General features: G+C 43.7%; 1 protein-coding gene across 6 annotated transcripts in view; it reads left to right on the top strand.

Annotated features, from left to right (window-relative positions):
- The window catches only part of Arhgap44 (Rho GTPase activating protein 44), a 136,513-nt gene that overhangs the window by 96,959 nt on the left and 26,912 nt on the right, over positions 1-12,642 (top strand). For all 6 annotated transcript variants that reach the window (XM_090349554.1, XM_090349560.1, XM_090349555.1 and 3 more), the window contains 6 exons: positions 2,415-2,483; positions 4,783-4,864; positions 5,322-5,449; positions 8,096-8,207; positions 8,645-8,726; positions 10,402-10,482. In XM_090349554.1, the coding sequence (XP_090205680.1) occupies positions 2,415-2,483; positions 4,783-4,864; positions 5,322-5,449; positions 8,096-8,207; positions 8,645-8,726; positions 10,402-10,482 (554 nt within the window). The remainder of the gene's footprint in view (positions 1-2,414; positions 2,484-4,782; positions 4,865-5,321; positions 5,450-8,095; positions 8,208-8,644; positions 8,727-10,401; positions 10,483-12,642) is intronic.

The raw sequence follows: 12,642 nt of genomic DNA on the forward strand, positions 1-12,642 counted from the left end.
AAATGGCCAGCAGAGAAGATAATCAAACTTTAGTAACTATATGATCTAAAATAGATATGTAATATTACCAGAAATGGCTAGGTGAAGATTCTGTGCCAGGTGATGCTTAATGTAAATCTCAGTGAACTCACATTCATTTACCTTTGTCTTCACTCTCGGTGTACAGTATTGTCTAATTTGACCTGAGTACTCCTCAGAAGACAGGTTGCCCCCTTTATCTTGGTGGCTTGGTCTCAATGCCTTCCTTATAACAGTTCTTGAGTGGCATTTCTAGGAAACAGTGCTCATCACCAACTTGGAAAGGAGGAGAAGCACTCAAGCACATGTTACTTCTCACTGAGAGTCAGCCACTGAGAGGCTGAGGGTTAGGACACTAGTACAGGTGGCTGGAGGTTTCGTGAAGTAGTTTTATCCTGAATCAGGTTGCTGCTGGCTTTATTACTTTGGTCTAGCTGATCACGCTCTTCTTTCCTCTAGAATCGTCTCTCTTTTCTAGGGTTTCCCTAGGAACAAATAAGAACCTTAAAATCTACATATACGACTTAATCAGACAAATGAAATAGTAGGCTGGGATGTGAGTGAGTGGCAAAGCACTGGCCTAGAAAATACAGCATTCTGGGTTCAATCCCCAGTATCAAAAAAAGAAAATACAGGGCTGGGAACATGGTCTAATGTTAGAATGCTTGCCTGGCATGCATAAAGCCCTGGGTTCGACTCCTTAGAACCACATAAACCGAAAAAGCTGTAATGCTGTGGCTCAAATGGTAGAGTATTAGTCTCAAGAAAACCCAAGGACAGTGCTCAGGCCGAGTCCAAGCCATAGGACTGGCAAAAACAAAACAAAACAAACAACAAAAACAGTTAAAACAACCAAGTGAGACAAGTGCTCAAAACTACACCAGCAGTGCTGGTGCTGGCGGCTTATACCTGAAATTCTAGATCTGAAGATAGCAATTTGAAGCTGGTCTGAAAAGAAAAATCTGGGACCTCCAGTTAACCAGAAAAGTGCCAGAAGTACAGATGTAACTCAAATGGTAGAGAGCAAGTCTGTCGGGGTCCTTCGTCCCCAGTCCCTCTGACTAGTAGGAGGGATGGGGAAAAAACACACCCCAACCAGTCCAAGCAGCGAGAGGAGAGGGCCCACTGTCCTCCCGCACTCAGCCTTCCTTCTCTGGGGCACGAACAGAGACGCCACACAGCTTCATCAAGGCAGGAAGAGCTCTCCAAAAAAACCCCTCCTCCTTATATTGGGTGCAGGAGCCTATCAGCACAACAGGTGGGCAGGATAAAGAGGTCTGAGTGTTTACCTCTACTATAGGTCTCAGCAGAAAGTTATTAGAATGGCATTACTTGGCCCCCAATACCAGTCTTGAGTGAAACAAATGAGAACACAAGGTTCTGAGTTCAAGCCCCAGTATGAACACACACACACACACACACACACACACACACACACACACACCTGCTATTAGTAGCAGAGTCAAAATGTACTGTTCAAAATGTGCATTTATTAAGGGACTTGTGATTATTTCTCTGTCTTTGGAGGACAAACCATTCCAGATTCCAGTGCAGCGCTGGCCCATTACCACCCAAGCCAAGAAGTGAAAGCTTGCTTACACTGTAAGATTTGTGTATAATCTGGGATGAGTCCAAATTTTGAATCAGCAATCCTTCTCCGTGCACCTGTCTTAGCCAAGCTTTCTCCAAACAGCTGCATTTCTATCATTCTTCCATATTCCAGTAATCACCATCCAGGTGGTATTGAAAACAGAGGAGAGCAAGCAGAGCAGGGCAGGGTCTCACAAGAGGCTCGGAAGCCCGGTGTGTGCTGGAAGCTGAGCTGAATTCACTAGTGCCATGTAAGCTACAGAGAGGTATGGGAGTAGTTTTCACATCCACGTCACACTAGCTTGGACTAACTGTACACGTAGCCCATGTGATTAAAGTCCTGGAAAAAGCACTGTGGTAGGTGGACATGTGAACATAAACACACAAGTGCACCTACACACCAGTGCTGGGGCTTGAACTCAAGGCCTGGTGCTTTACCTTAGATTTTCCCATTCGAGGCTGATGCTCTGCCACTTGAGCCACAGGTCCACCACTAGTGTTTTGATGAGCCACACTTTTCCACCTGTGCTGGTTTTGAACCATGATCCACAAATTTCAGCCTCCAGAATAGCTAGGGTTACAGGTTTGACCCACTGGAACCTGGCTAGGTATACATTAAAGCTTCCTCATTTTCAAGGACCATGGTGGAGAAACCTGGTAGTACCCCTGGGGAAACTTTACAATATATCAAATATTGAAAATGAGACAGCAGAGTTTTTTACTTTGTTCTCCTCTGATGTCTAGGCTTAGGTTTTAGCTGCTCTATTATTTTGTTTTACCTTGCTTCTTTATTTTACTTTGCACAGGACCAGCTCTCAGCTGACATGTACAGTTTTGTGGCCAAAGAAATTGACTATGCAAACTACTTTCAAACGGTAAGGGATGGGAATGGTAAGACTGCTAGCATCTGTTCCCTGGAGTTGTGGTACCCACAGAAAAGGAATGAGGGCACAGAACTGAGGGCCTCCTGGTTGGTTGAATACATCACCGAAAGGACTGGAGCTTTGACTGTTTTAATCTGTAAATAAATTCTGCTTTCTATTAATGCTTATATAAATTAGTCCCAAAGCCCAAGATTAAAAGTCATTTCTCTGCTTGGGTGCTGGGTACTTACATCTGTAATCCTAACTACTCAGGAGGCTGAGATCTGAGGCTCATGGTTGGAAGCTAGCTTAGGCAGGAAAGTCCTTGAGACTCTTAATCTCCAATGAACCACTTAAAAACTGGAAGTGGAGCTCTGGACTAAAGTGAGTAGAGTGTTACCCTTGAGCACAGAAGCTCAGGACCACAGCCCAGCCCTGGAGTTCAAGCCCTATGACAGACCAAAAAAAAAAAGTCACCCCATCCTGAGGATTAGTGCAACTCTGTTGTCTGTGGCAATGACTCATAGCCAAGAGGAATTCTGCTGCCTTTCTTAGCAGACATTTGTTAGGATCTGGAGATAGTTTTTGGTTGTTGTGGCTGTCCTAGCCAGCATTTCACTGCTGCAAAGTCTTGGTCTGTGCCATGGGGGACTTGAGCAGAAAAACAGGAAGACAAACTTCTTGCCCCAAGTGCGTATGTGTGTTGCTTGTAGATTTTTGTCCAAGACAAGGGCAGGTAGGGAGGAATGAAGTGTCCTGCTGGCCTTCCTGTCTACAGTGCAAATATATGTAGAGACTGGAGGAAGTAACAGAAACTGAGCTGCCTACCATTGAGTGACCTCCTTTAAATGATTAGGGCTGTGGCTAGCTACCAGGGTAAACAAAAGACAAGTCAGAATACAGAAAAAAAATATGACAGAGAAATAATACAAAGTGAAAAACCAATAAGCTCACCTGCTTTTCAAGTTGAGAATAAAACTGAAGAACTTAAAAGATTCTGTTTCTGGGGCCGGGAGTTTGGCCTAGTGGTAGAATGCTTGCCTAGCATGCACAAAGAGCTGGGTTCCATTCCTCCACACCACATACATAGAAAAAAAGCTGGAAATGGTGCTGTGGCTCAAGGGTAGAGCTCTAGCCTTGAGAAAAGTCTAAGGACAGTGCTCAGGCCATGAGTTCAAGCCCGGGACTGGCAAAAAAAAAAAAAGGATTTGTTTCTGTTTTTGTCTTCTTTTTCATTTTTTAATGACAGAAAAATGGTGGAAGGATAAGAGAAAAAGAGACAAAAAGAGGAATCTATCCGAGAGAGTTTCAAACTTCTTGCAGTAGATAGTGGGTGGAAAACTGGGCTATTAGCAGTTTCCCCACATTTTCCTTAGTGGTTCAGATATTCTACCCTGCAAAAGAGCTCATATGTCTTGTTTCCAACCTTGAAAGCTTATTTAAAAAAAAATGTGTTCCCTTGGTTTTGTTTGTGAAGCTAATAGTTCCTATAACCAGTGATATTGTTGGCATTCCAAGTTTTATCACGCTGCTTCCTAGACCTTTATGTACCATTCATTTCAAGTCTCCTTCCATTTTTAAAGAATTCCATATCTGTCTTGTTTTATTATTGTTATTGGTATTTCACTTCCATATCAAGCTCTGGAATGATGATTCCTTCCTCTCTCTGATATAGCTCCAACTTGAGGGCAGGTTTGGGAAATAAATGAAGTACTGTATCGCTTGGATTTTCTGTGGCCTGAATCAACTTGCTGGCTATTTTTTTGAATTAATGAGATGGTACAGCAGAACACCTTCAAAGAACTTGTTCTTTGGGTTGCATCATCATAGCCAAAGCAGTTTCACATCTCACTGTGCAGAAAACAATGGATCCAACCACATGTTTTCCAGTCAATCCTGTGTTCAACTTGTCAGATCAATGTGTATGCTGGGTGATTTAACCTGCACATATCTCACAGGCAGATGCTTTTCTGCCTATGGTTTTCTTTCATAACCAACCTGTTGTTACATCTCTCTTTGCTTTGAGAATGGGGTATCAGATGAGATGGGGTGACATGAGTGGCAAGCTGTCTTAGCTTTAGGCTTCACCTGGTGGGGAGAAGAACCTATATTCCTTTTTGGTTCTTTTCCCTCCCAGATTTCCACCTGAAATGGGAATATTTGCCACAGAGTGCCTGCCCATTAGTGTAGGTAGACCAGAGTAGAGCTGGATTTTGCTCCCTTGAGTGAATACCTTTATGCAGAGCAGGCTCCATGCCACTAGGGTTTTACCCCTAGGCAAGAGGTAAGTCTGACCTTTGTGTTTTTTCAGCTAATAGAAGTACAGGCTGAATATCACAGGAAGTCACTGACCCTGCTGCAGGCTGTGTTGCCTCAGATTAAAGCCCAGCAAGGTAAGTGCAAGCCTTCCTTGGAGCAGGACTGACTTGGGGATCCTGGTAGCCATTTTGGTTGCAACTGTGTCCCTGTGTGTCACTCACCATTACATTCCTCCTAATAAGGTTTCATGAGCCACTACACAGGCTGGTGTTGATCCAGTTTTCTGTGAAACCAAGTATCCCTTCCCCCTCCATACACATACATACACACTCCATATTGCCTATCAACTAATGTGTGTAGGTGTTTGTATAGTATCTACAGATGTGGGTGTATCCCATTTTCCCCAGCAGCATTGGACCCAGCTAGATGTTCATCAGCCCTCTCCATCCTCTCCCAAAACCACAGGAAATAGAGGCTCCATGTCTTTGATGGTCATAGGAGCCTCTGGACAATCTAAGAGAACCATTTTAGCTAATATGGGTGGCTTTTGCGAGGTGCCAGCTGCCCCCTTTCTTATTCTGCCCCCCTCAGAGGCCTGGGTTGAGAAGCCTTCCTTCGGGAAACCCTTGGAGGAGCACCTCACCATCAGCGGCCGTGAGATCGCCTTCCCTATTGAGGCATGTGTGACGATGCTGCTGGAGTGTGGAATGCAGGAGGAGGTAGGGTGGAGCACAGCCTTTCCCCAGCTGGTCTCCTCTCCAAACAAGCAGAGCATCAGAGGCTTCTTTCCTACAACATACGTGCCCAAACCCCCTCAAATCCAGTCCTGTGAAGATGTTCAGTGGGGGTGTTGCCCTTCTCCTGCAGACATGGATGGGTCCTGCTTCTTCCCATGAGCCTTCACTTTCACAGGCAGGCAGAGGACTCGGAGCCTGACATACTCTGACCATGAGAATTGCATGGTCATGTTCTCTCCATTACTCCTTCATATGGAATATGACCTTTGCTGCATCACTCCTTGTCCTCCTTGTTCTTCCACTTCTTTTTTCCTCCCTTGTTCTTGCTTGATAAACTTCATAGTTTTTACAATAGAGTTCATCTTTCTGAACACCATCCCTTCATAGAACTCTTCGCAATTTTATGTATAGCAACATTAAAAGATGCATTTTTTAGAACTGCATATATATACACACATACATTTATATGTATATATAAACATATACATATATGGATATGCTTATATACATATGTGAATATATATACATATGTGTGTATATATAGACAACAGCAAATTGGTGGCTGCTGTCATTTTTCTTGCTATGTTGGTTAATTTCTGGGAGAGAAATTCATCTCTGGCTTCATCAATCAGCTCTTTTTACTCTGTCTTCATATGACCTTATCATCCAATCCATATTTATTTAGGGCATGCTATGCACTTAACATAAGATTGAGGTAGGGTTCTCATGAACTTACTCGAGGAGTTGCGTCTAGCATATACCCAATAATCTTGATTAATCTAAGATAGGCTACAACAGTCTTGAAATCAATAGAGGTCATGTGGTGCAAACAAAGGTCATGGGAGAGAAATAATACCGTTGCAACTTTAGGAATATTTAAATGGAAAAGTGTGCAAATAAATAACTTTTAAATCCTAACTATGAGCATAGCACATTAAAATCTATACTGGTGTGCCTCTGTTGCTCCAGGCTTGTTCAAAATGCTGGATATTCAAAAAGGAATTGAGGGCTGAAGGCATGGCTCGTTTGTGGCAGAATGCCTGCTAGCAAATGGGAAGTCTTGAGTTTCATTTACAAGATTACCAAAAAATAAATAGACAGTAGTTTGTAGAGAGCTTGCCTAGAATGTACAAATCTCTAGATTTGATCCCAGCATTGCAAAACAATATAAGAAGAATAAAAATAAATTGGTTTGGGTGAGGGTTTTTTAATCATTTTTTCACGATTTTTTATGTGTTAAAGATTTGTTGCAATCTTCATATTTGTTATCAGTGAAAAAGGATGAAGGCCTTTGTGCTCCCTGAGAAATGGTTTCATGGAGGAGGTACACTGAGCTTTTATTTACCCTTTTTTAAAAAAATTATGGGAAAAAAATAGGTGAGCCAATGAGCCTCATCTCTTAGCAATCTTGTTTTATCTCCACTTCCATCTCCTGCCCCCTAATCTCTGCCTTAGATATAGTGCTACTTCATTTATAATGCCTTTAATGTTTCTCTGAGAGAAAAGGGTATTTTGAAATACAGCCATAATAGTATTGTTGTACGCTAAAAGTATCAGTCTATGTGTCACATTTATCTGAGGCTTGGTGTTTCTTTCCAGCCTCTGACCTGCATTCATCTTCACTTCCATATATCTCTATCTTTATCTTCTTTCTCTTTTCATAGCTCACTTTGGCCTTATAAGTTACAAAGGTTCATTTGGGCAAAGTGTTAGGATTTTCAAATAATGCCAAACATGGATGGAACATGGAGATTCCTTTGCACATCATCTCTTATGTGTGCGCATGTGCAGATCACATATGTGTGCATACAAACATCTCACCCATCTGCATCTGTCCAGATCTCAGTTAAATTTTTCAAGATTTATTTTGAATATATAAGAACATGCTCTCCATCTCACACCTGTAATCCTAGCTACTCAGGAGGCTGAGATAAGAGGATTGCAGTTCTAAGCCAGCTTAGGCAAGAAAGTCTGTCAGATTCTTTTTTTTTTTTTTTTTGCCAGTCGTGGGCTTGGGCTTAGGGCCTGAGCACTGTCCTTGGACTTTCTCAAGGATAGCACTCTACCACTTGAGCCTCAGCACCACGTCCGGCTTTTTTCTATGTATGTGGTACCGAGGAATCGAACCCGGGTCTCTGTGCTTGCTAGGCAAGCACTCTACCACTAAGCTAAACTCCCGGCCCCAGTCTGTCAGATTCTTATCTCCAATGAACCACCAAAAAGCCAGAAGTAGAGATGTGGCTCAAGTGTCAAGAGTGCCCAGCCATGAGCAGAAAAAGATAAAAGACAGTGCCCAGGTCCTGAGGTCAAGCCCCAATACTGACACAAAAAGAAAAACATGAAGGACCACAAACTCTGAGTGCCCAAGGTTTTGTTATCTAACAAGGACCTACTGGACCCTTGCAAGGAGCCGAGGGCAGTAAGGGAGGCCCCTTTCCTGCTCTCGAGACACTCCTTGTCTGAAGGCGAGGACATGTAGCCATGCAACTTTGATGTTACAGTGCTCTGTTGGAAGAAAAGCCTGCTGGAGATTATGGAAGGGTGGAGCACAAGGACTTGATATCTCTCTGGTTTGCTCTTGTTTCTCTGAATAGCAGGTTGCCAATAATCCTTCTGTCCTGTTGGTAGGGCCTCTTCCGAGTAGCGCCCTCTGCCTCCAAGCTGAAGAAGCTGAAGGCTGCACTGGACTGCTGTGTGGTGGACGTGCAGGAGTACTCAGCAGACCCCCATGCCATCGCAGGTGGGCACCCCCAGCCTCTTACTTAGCATGAGCTTACAAGGAAAGGGTGAGCAATGAATCACACCAGGACATGTGAGCCAGTGGCTTCCTGACAAGCTCCTGCTGTGTCCCTTGGGGATCCAGTTCCAGGCCTCATTGTTCTAGCCCCTTGAAGGAAGGCCACTCTGGTGTTACTAGAGAACATAGGGTGATGTGAAAAGAAAAGCAAGGAGCACAGGCAGTGGTCAGCCTAGGTCCCCACAATCCTAGGTCCATGCATATCTATATCTATATCTATGTCTGTCTATCTATCTATCTCTGTATATATATCTATATATCTGGGAGCCACCATCTGATCTTGTCTTGCTCAGGGAGCCCTTCTTCATGTGGACCCCACATGTTCCAGGTGTCTCTGCCGTGTCAGAATGGCTCATGATCAATACTGTCTTTGTGTCCAGGAGCTTTGAAATCTTACCTCCGAGAGTTGCCAGAACCTCTTATGACCTTTGAACTCTATGACGAGTGGATCCAAGCCTCCAAGTGAGTACCTTGGGAGTTGGTAAAATTATAGTCGAAAAGTAGTCATCTCTTGGGACCTGTGGACCATTCGTTCATTCAGATCCTTTAAAAACAGTGGCATGGTATTGGCACTGAGCCCACACAACATCCTTTTGTGTGCTTGGAATTATCTCCAGATTACTTGCCAATACTTCATACAATGCAAATAATTCCTAGACTCTATTGGTTAGGGATTCATGACAAGGAAGAGGAGCCATCCACGTTCGGTACAGATGCAGCTCTGGGCCTAATGACAGAATGGACAGCCCACTACTAATTGAATCCATGGGTGCAAGATGTTCAGATGTAATGGACCAAATGTATTCATTGAAGGCATGAAAGCATAGCAACTCCCTTTTCAGACTCCAACTTGAAGGAATGTCCATCCTTGCCCCCAAAGGAACATGTACAAGCATATTGACAAAAGCATTATTTGGGGTAGCAGAAGTTTACCAAAGATGTTTTAAGGCCCCTAACTAAACTGTTGTGCATCTCCACTCCCACACAGTTTGAGGAGTTGAAAAAGTAAATGAAGCCATTCTGGCTAATATGAGGACAAGGAGGTGAAATTGAGCGAGTTAATGAGGAAGCATGGGACATTGGAGGTTTTGTTTTGTTTTGTTTTGTCAAAAAGGAAGATAAATACACATGAAGGGCAAGGAGAATTTAGGAGTGGCCCTATATAAATGTATACAAAAGAAGGTTCTAGAAGGGCTGGAGAGTGAATATAGGTCTTCTCTCTTATCTGTAACCTTTGGGAATATGTTTACAACAGCTAATTAATAAGGCAAGGGGGGGGGCAATGCACTGTCCTCTTTTGTTCCCTCAGAAGGGAACAGGCCTCAGCCAGGGACAAAGCCCACGAGCACACTGGATTGGGAATGCTGAAGAAGGAGAAGAGCAGGCAGCTAGTGCCAATGCCAGGCCTGCAGGCCAAACCCCCACCAGGCTACATACTGTGGCTGCTAAGCCTGGTTTTCCTGTGTGGTTTCCAGATTGTGCATGTATGAGGAAGACTGTCTGTGTCCATGTCCACTGAGGAAAGAGTACCAAGACAGGAGAGTTGGCACCAGAGCCAAGGTGGTGGAAACCAGGATAGACATAGTCTAGGCTAAAGAGAGCAAAGAAGTAGAAGAACGTTTGGTGAGAGCAGATGCCATTCTGCATGTGTTTCCTCACATCACTGGGGAATACACCACCATGTCCAGCCATTGGCGTGGAGTCTCCCAAACTCTTTATGCCTGAGCTGGCATTGAACCATAATCTTCCAGTCTCCACCTCCCAAGAAGCCAAGATTACAAAGCAAGTTTTGTTAGAATAACATAGGACACAGGGAATAACTCAAGTAGTATGCCCCTTGCCTGACAAGCCCAACACCTTGAGTTCAAACCCAAGTACAGCCAACATACACACACACACACACACACACACACACACACACACGATATCAAACTTTTATTTCAATAACAGTAGGAAAAATACACAGTGTAAATTCCAAAAAAAGAAAGAAACAGAATGAAGAAGTGGACATAATAATAAGGAAACATTTTTCATATTAATAGCTTGCTGATAAGCTGAGTTATAGTAGTTGGCTCTTTAATATGATAACCAGTTAATGTTATTGCTGATGAGACTGATTTATATCCAACCTTCCCAGTATCCAGGATCAAGACAAAAGGCTCCAGGCTCTGTGGAATGCTTGTGAGAAACTGCCCAAGGCCAATCACAACAACATCCGGTAAGTGGGTAATGGACACAGGTAGACTGGGCTTATTCAAGATATTTGGTCTTGCCAGGCGCAGTGGTTCATACCTGTAATCCTAGCTGCTCAGGAAGCTGAGATCTGAGGATCTCGGTTCAAAGCCAGCCTGGAGCACTAAACAATGTGAGATTCTTATCTCCATTTAACCACTAGAAAATGGGAAGTGGGCCTGTGGCTCAAGGGGTAGGGTGGTAGCCTTGAGCTAAAGAGCTCAGGAGCAGCATTCAGGCCCAGAGTTCAAGCCCTGTGACCCACAAAAAAATTTTAAAAAAAGATACTCAGTCTTGCAAGACATCAGTGGCACATGCCTGTAGTCCTAGCTACTCAGGAGGCTGAGATTTGAGATTTGAGATGTCATGCCAGCCGTGGCAAGAAGGTTCATGAAGCTCTTAGCTCCAATTTACTAGTAAAATGTCAGAAGTAGAGCTGTGGCTCAAGTGGTAGAGCTGTTACATTTAGCAAAAAAGCTAAAGGACAGTGCCCAGGCCCTAAGTTCAAGCCCCAGGACTAGCGGGCACACACACATATTTCCACATGTACATATATGTGTGTGTATATATGTATATATACACATACGTGGACATGTGTGTATATATGCACATACATATATACACACACGTTTTCCTGGGTAAAGCTAGACAGAAGTCACGGACACGAGCATGCACAGCATGTGATGGTGTCTCAACAACTGTGAGCATGCCTCAAAGGAGCTGTGAGGTAATGCAGTGATGACAGCATTTTACAAATAAGAAGAGACTGCCATATGACACTGAAGGCTTCCTAGCTAGACATTGACTAATTCAGGAAACTTGTTAGATGTGCAAGGAGCCAAGAGTAATATAAGCTCTATTATGATACTGGAATGCTGGGTGGCTGGATGGCTCACACTTGTAATACTAGCTACTCAGGAGGCAGAGATCTGAGAGTTAGGTTCAAAGCCAGAGTGGTAGTAAAGTCCAAGAGTCTCATTTCCAATTTACCACTGAAAACCTTGCAATGGGAATGTGGCTCAACATTTAGCAGAAAGAGCCAAATGAGAGCATGAGACCCTGAGTTAAAGTTATAGTATGGGCAAAGTGAAAAAAAGAAAGACAGAGACAGACATACAAAGAGACAGAAAGACAGAGAGAAAGAGGGAGGGAGGGAAAAGATAGGAGAAGGGAGGGAGGGAGGGGAAATATATTGGGAATTTATGACAGGAGAGGTTCTTGAACATGTGGGAAGAGTTGAACAAAGGCTGAAGCTGAAGTGTGTCCTTGAACTAGTCATATTTTCCAGGCTTCATGGTTCATGAGACACAGCTGTTTTCCACATCTGTCTCACTTTTCTTGCCATCACCTCTGTGGAAGATCTCTCCCTACTCCTGGCTTCTGCGCCTCATGTTCTCTGCTTCCAGCTCTTCCCACTATCTTTCCCATACTCCCCCTAGCCCTGCTGTCTCTCTTCCCTGCTTCTGAGAAACAGGCTTTCATCTTCAGCTCTTGTTGCCATCTGTCTGATTACATGTTTCCCAAGAGCAGCAGCGGGGAAATTCTTCAAGAAATTAAACCTGGAATTGCCATATGATCCAGCAGCTCCACTTCTGAGCTTACACCCAAAAGAATCAAAAGCAGAGCCTGGGTATTTACACACCCACATTCATGGCAGCATGATTCACCATAGCGTCCACCAAGGGCAGATAATGGAGAAGTAAAATAGGGCAAAGTCATATAAGGGAATGTAAAATTGTGATTCTTTCTGCAACGTGGGTGAACTATGAGGACTTGTTGCTAAGTGAAAGGCACCAAATAAAAGAGATTCCTTACAGTACTTAGAACAGTCAGATGCTTGGAAACAGAGGTAGATGGTGTTGCTGGCAGTGGAGGGATGAGAGATACTGAGATTTCATGGATGCAGTTTTTATATTTTTAATCCCATGAGAAAACATCAAATCGCTACACCTCATTGCACATTGGAGACCACAGCTCAGTGCAAGGACACTGGTCAGTACGTGGTTTGATGGCTTTTGAGTGTTCCTCATTCTGGTGAAGTCCTGTCTTGGCTTTTAGAGGCTTAGACCTGGTCAGAGGAAGCCATGGATAAAATTAACACTGTGGCACCATAGTAACTACATAGAAACCCAAGTCTAGTCATGTT

This window comes from Megascapheus bottae, chromosome 17 (genome assembly GCF_031878675.1).
Source record: "Megascapheus bottae isolate mThoBot1 chromosome 17, mThoBot2.hap1, whole genome shotgun sequence".
NCBI lineage: Eukaryota > Metazoa > Chordata > Mammalia > Rodentia > Geomyidae > Megascapheus > Megascapheus bottae.